The following is a 5,968-nucleotide window of genomic DNA, read 5'->3' as shown; positions in this document are numbered from 1 at the left end:
TGGCAGATGGACATCCCCTGGGGGGTCCTGGGTTGGAAAGGATGCAGGCTGGGCTGAGGGGACACCCCCCCCCCCAATGCACGAATTTTGTGTACGGGGCCTCTAGTTTATTATAAAAGGAGAAGAAGAAGAATAAAGATGAACATACAGAAGGAAGTGATACATAGGGGCAAGGTGTGTGGGAAGGGGTGCAGAGTTTCTGTGACCTCTCCGGGTGTGCCACTCACTCTGCACAGCCACCTGCTCACCAACCTGGAAGCTCTCTGAAACCCAAACTATTAGAATTTTTATGGAGGCTTCATCACAGAAGATTGATTGATCATTAACTCCACTTCCAGGCCTTCTCCTTTCTTGAGAGAATGGGGGGTGGTGCTGGAAATTCCAAGCTTCTAATCATGGCTTGTTCTTTCTCATGCCCGCCCCATCTAGGAGCCAACCAGTAGTTCACCCAGGGTCAGCTCATTATAACAAAAGGCACTCCTATCACCCAGGAAATGACAAGCTTTTCAGGAGCTCTATGCTAGGAACACGAGGCAGAGACCAATATCTATTTTCTATTATCTTACACTCAACCACTGTGTTGTACTGCCCTCCACCTACAGATTTGACAAGAAGAGAGGGGAGAAGGGCCTTTGGAATTCATGTGCTTGCATGTGTCTGTTTTCCTTTGCTCAACTGTAAGCTCCTTGAGGACCAGAATCACGATTTCATATCTCTGTCTCCCCAGAGCCTAAAGCAGTTCATGGAAGGCAATACATGTTGCATGAATGAATGAATGGACATCTGCAAAGGCTGAGGATCAAATATCTCACCTTCTCATCTAATCCCGAAGTCGTCGTTGGTCTCTCGGGCTCTCAAAATGTAGGTCAAATTAACTTGCCTTCCTCCATCTTCCCCACAGCCAACTCCAGGGGCTGAGGAAGTCCAAGGCTCTCTCTCTGGACTGTCTGCAAATTCTTGGGTTCAGGGGCAGCCTTGTGCTCTCAACATCTCCCTCAGCCTCCCTACCCCTAGGTCAGCCTGCTGTTCCTGCTATGCATTATGAATCTGACCCCAGCTCCATCACTTGCCAGTTATGCGACTTTAGGCAGGTCGTGTTTGGATTCTGAGACTCAGTTTCTTCTTCCGTAAAGGAAGGTTGTGATTTAGATGAGGATGGCAGACTCAAATGCCTTCAGGGTCAGGCAAGTATTGAGAATGAGGGGTGCAAATCTTTAGTGTACGATAATAGGGAGTTATGAAAATTATGGCCGTGGGAAAGGGTACTCCTGCCTTCTACTACGACTCGTCTTCAGTTGATGGTTTAGTGTGGGAATGAGGGCTCAGTGTGGCCACATTTCCACTTTTTTTCAAAAGGTGCAGGGAATGTGGATTTTTATGTGAAACCTTCCAATTCTTAAACGTTGGCGCAAACATGTTCAGAAACACAGAGAGCCAAACTCAATATATCTGTGTGCCGAATTCAGCCCAGCAGCCTCCAGGGTGCCGCCTCTGGACTGGATGTTGTCCAAAGTCTTTGCCACCTCGGAAAGGATTTGGCCTAGCAGCAGGCTGTCCCTTCAATCTGTACGTTTTTGGCTCTCTGTGCTATTTCTGCTACAGTTTAAGCAGAGTGGACGAGGGCTTAAGTGTAACTGTGTTTATAAACACCCTGAAGAATTCCATATGGTATGCCGAATGTGAAGTTGGCTTAATTTGAAGAGATTAAATGTACTCAGGCAATTTCAGAGCTGTCTGTTTTGTAAATCAATGCGATTTGTCAGTGGCAGGCCAGGAAGAGATGAGCTTTGGGAAGTGCAGCTGGTGTGACCAGGAAGCCAAGTGGTTGGAGCAGAAGAGGCAAGTCAGTGCGGAAGCAGCTCTCCTGAACTCACATCACTTCCTCTCTGCACTACACATGCACACACACACCACACGCACACACATGCACAAACATGCTCACACACAATCCCCTTGCCCCTCCCCTACGCTGATTTAGTCTCCTGCTTCTTAATTTGAAACTTATCCAAATGAAAAATACTTCCTTTATGCATTCAGGGCAATGTGGGAAATGCTTAGCAATCTGGGACCAGGTATCTGAACTGATCGTGGCAGAAGCCCTCAATGAGGAACCCGAATGCTGGGGATGCAGAGCCTTCCTCCTCTGGCATTAACCACCTGTAGGGGCTCAGATAATCATGCCCCTCTTCAAGCTTCTGTTCTTATCTGTAAAATAATGGACATGAACTTGGATGTCTTAAGTCCCCTCCAGCAGTAATAATATTTGGGATCTTTGATTCCCCACGAGGCAGATCACTCCTGTTCTCTCTTTTAACATTGTTTCTGCTTTAGAAAATGGACAGCAATGTTGTGGCCCACTCACCACTAACTATTGGGTAGTGGGCAGCATGGAAGCTGAACTGGAGATTGGAAAGACTCATGAGGTGACAAAAGACTGGTGATGGACTGAAAGACGGACCACTTAAACCTGAGCCACACGTTTCAGGTTTACCTCAAGAGAAACTTCAGGCCTTTCCGGTGGTGATGACCTCCCCACAACAATATACCTCTCGCTAAGGATCTCCTCCATCCCTCTCCAGAAGAGGAGAAGAGGGAACACAAGAAGAACCGCCTGGTGCAGAGCGCCAATTCCTACTTCATGGATGTGAAATGCCCAGGGTGCTGTAAAATCACCACCGTCTTCAGCCATGCAGAAACCGTCGTTTTGTGTGTTGGTGGCTCCACTGTTCCCTGTCAGCTAACAGGAGGAAAAGCAGGGCTTACAGAAGGATGCTTCTTCAGAAGAAAGCAGCACTAAAAGCTCCTCGAATCAAGATGAGTGGGAAACCACCCAACAAACACATTTTGGATACAAAAAAAAGATACAAGCTTCTGTACTAGATAAGGGGATATTACAGTAGAGCCCTACTTCAAGGTATCAACTTCTCTATTGTTCAGGTGTAGAAAACAAGAGAAAGTTCTTTTTTTTCTGACCCCTTTATTCATTGTCTACTGGTGACTAGCTGGAAGAGCAAGTTCAAAGCTGGATTGGCTACCTCCTGGCTGGGAGGAGAAGTGGAGACTGGGTTGTGGGGCTCAGTGGAGGTCAGAGAAGAAGGCATGCATGTAGGGAAGAGCATCCTCAGGGTGGAGGGGGTGAACCTGGAGGGAGCCTGGAGCAGTCCCTGGGGTGGAGTGCTGACTTCTGAGGTCCAGTGTGATCGAGGTTGCACAGTTCATTCGAAGGGCCCAGAGGAGATGAACACCATGGAACCACCAAGAGGGTTCATTAATTCAATACTCAAGTAAGCCGTATGGCTTTGAATTCTCTGCTTCCAACATCCCATTTAAAATTTGTATATATATATTTTAGGTTTAGTGAAAAGGAAACCTAAAAACAATATTTCCTTCTGATTATGAAACTAATAAATAAAAACAGAAATGAGGCTAAGTCCCATGCATAAGGGAAATGATATGAACACGATGGGGTAGCCATACTGGAGAAAACTGTGCTGTGGTTAAACTATGTGTAGAGTGTGAGACTGTTTACATGAAAAAGAAAGGCCCCACAGCAATGCCATATGCTGTGTGAGGATGTCATTATGGAAGTAAATGCATAGGAACCGACATCAGAGGACTCTCGGTTACCTGTGGCTGTGCTGGACAGGGGGCCACAGATTGGGTGTTGGGTAAAGGGTTTCAAAAGCAACGGTTTTCCTAGAATGGAATGTAAACAAAATTTGATAAAAATTAAAAGAATAAGATGGATCTACGTGCAATGATAAATTTTGGTTATTTCCCCTCTAACGCCCCGAAGGAAACCATTAACTGTGTTTACCTTTGAGGAGATGGACAGAGGGTGTAAGCAGACAGGAAGTTCCACTATTAGTTTTGTACTTTACTAGGCCCTCAATTTTCTAATCATGTTTATATATTACCTTTTTAAAAATGCCAATAGAGCCGAAACCGGTTTGGCTCAGTGGATAGAGCATCGGCCTGCGGACTCAAGGGTCCCGGGTTCGATTCCGGTCAAGGGCATGTACCTTGGTTGCGGGCACATCCCCAGTGGGGGGTGTGCAAGAGGCAGCTGATTGATGTTTCTCTCTCATCGATGTTTCTAGCTCTCTATCCCTCTCTCTTCCTCTCTGTAAAAAATCAATAAAATATATATTTTAAAAAAATGCCAATAGAATTTTCTGGGTAATAAGATAGTGGGCCACTTTTTGCTCTTTTCTTTATATTCAACTATTAAAGTAAACTAATAGATGTTATTTGAAAGGAACTTGCTCAAAGTAATATATGATCTGGATTGGTAATTTTGAAAACAGAGAAAAACATAAAAAACAGAATTTAAATAATCCAGATTCTCCCAATTAGACATGATAGTCACTAACAGCATTTTGATGGTTGCCTCATCCGGTTTGTTTTCTCATGTCCATTAAATGTCTATTTTAATAAAATTGAGTTGTATTTTATGTTCAATTTTGTATTATTTCTTTTTCTTAGTAAGATATAGCATTTCCCATGCTATTAAATATTCTTTAAATAATATAATTTGTAATCTTATAAAATAAAAGGTTAATATGCAAATAGACCGAACAGCAGAACAACCAGAACAACAGAACAACCAAACAACTGGTCACTATGACATGTGCTGACCACCATGGGCTGTGTGTAGAACATGGCGGGCACTGGCCACAGTGGAATGGTGGAGTAGGTGAGCAGAGGCACCAGACCAAGGTGGGGTGCTGGTCACTGTCATTGGGGTGAGCCTCTGGTGGTTAATGAAAATTCTTTGCTCCCACGTGCCATGGTCCTGCCCGGTGCTCGCAACTGCTGCCAGCACTGATCCCACTTGCACACGCTGCTGGTGCCGGAGCTGCCGCTCGCACCCACTGCCAGTACTGGCCCCACTCACACCTGCAGCTGGCCCCAGATCTGCTGCTCGGACCCGCTGCTGGTGCCCAGTGCCAGTCCCGATCACTCGGCGCAATCAGTGGGTGTGAGTAGCGGCTGCTAGCTCTGATAGCCCCTGAGAGCTTCTTCACCTTCCCCTGCTCCTAAGGGGCAATCAGGGCAGCAGCCGCTGCTCGCACCCGCTGCTGGCGCCGACCCCAATCGCTCCGCGCCATCAGTGGGTGGGAGTGGGGCTGGTGCTGTCAGTACATGGGAGCGGCGGCAGCGGGAACGGGGCTGCCAGCAGACAGGGGACTGGGGGCCGTGGTGGGAGGGGAAGAGTGGGGGCGCGGAGGAAGGGCCAAGACCTGCCCCTGTGCCTATGGCAGCCTCACGGCCCATAGTTCCTTTCAAGGTGCACGAATTCATGCACTGGGCCCCTAGTATTTACGTAAGAGTATTATGCATGCACATACATATGAATATCTATTATCTATATCTATCTATCTATATATATCTATAATCATACATAGTAGTCAAGTACTGAATAAGGGCTTTACTTGTATTGTCTCATTTCATCCTTCCAACAGGCCCATAGGTAATGTTATCCCCATTTTATAGATGAGGAAGCAGAGGTCCAGCCAAGTTACATATAGAACTGGCCCAAGTGCCAAAGCCACTGGGTGTGGCTAAGCCAGGTCTCAAACTCATACTTATTGTCTTAACTACTGTGTTAAGCAGGATCTACAACAAGTATTTATCCAACCCCCTATTATTGGACATACACTTGCTTAAAAATTTCTACTGTGTTGAAAGACACAGTGATGAATATTCTTGTCCACACAGTTTGGCTACATCTCAGAATTCCTTGCTTAAGCTAAATTCCTCACAGTGGAGGACATCTTTCAGGCTCTTGAAATCTATTGCCAGCCCCCTTTGCAGGCGTGCTTTGGAACTATAGGCAAACCTTTTCTAAAGGAATGGCAACTGGGAAGGAACTAAGAACCACAGCAATCATGGCCCTCCTGGGTTGAGACTGAGCTGGAGCCCTCTGACATTGTCTTCTAAATGATGGCACTCAAGTCACACCTGG

General features: G+C 46.2%; 1 protein-coding gene across 1 annotated transcript; it reads left to right on the top strand.

The window, feature by feature from the left end:
* Positions 1–2,531: 2,531 nt before the first annotated feature.
* LOC307104212 (small ribosomal subunit protein eS27-like) lies at positions 2,532–2,809 on the top strand. The gene has a single exon (XM_079779005.1). It carries the CDS (start codon positions 2,639–2,641, stop codon positions 2,795–2,797), a length of 159 nt encoding a protein of 52 aa, XP_079635131.1. The 5' UTR covers positions 2,532–2,638; the 3' UTR covers positions 2,798–2,809.
* Positions 2,810–5,968: the final 3,159 nt, after the last annotated feature.

This window comes from Cnephaeus nilssonii (assembly GCF_951640355.1).
Source record: "Cnephaeus nilssonii genome assembly, chromosome: 1".
Taxonomy (NCBI): Eukaryota; Metazoa; Chordata; class Mammalia; order Chiroptera; family Vespertilionidae; genus Cnephaeus; species Cnephaeus nilssonii.
Note: the sequence above shows the minus strand (reverse complement) of the source record. Positions and strands in the feature narration are given on the sequence as shown.

Coding starts and splice junctions, on each gene's coding strand:
- LOC307104212 (XM_079779005.1), top strand. CDS start 2,639: ATGGATGTGAAATGCCCAGGGTGCTGTAAAATCACCACCGTCTTCAGC.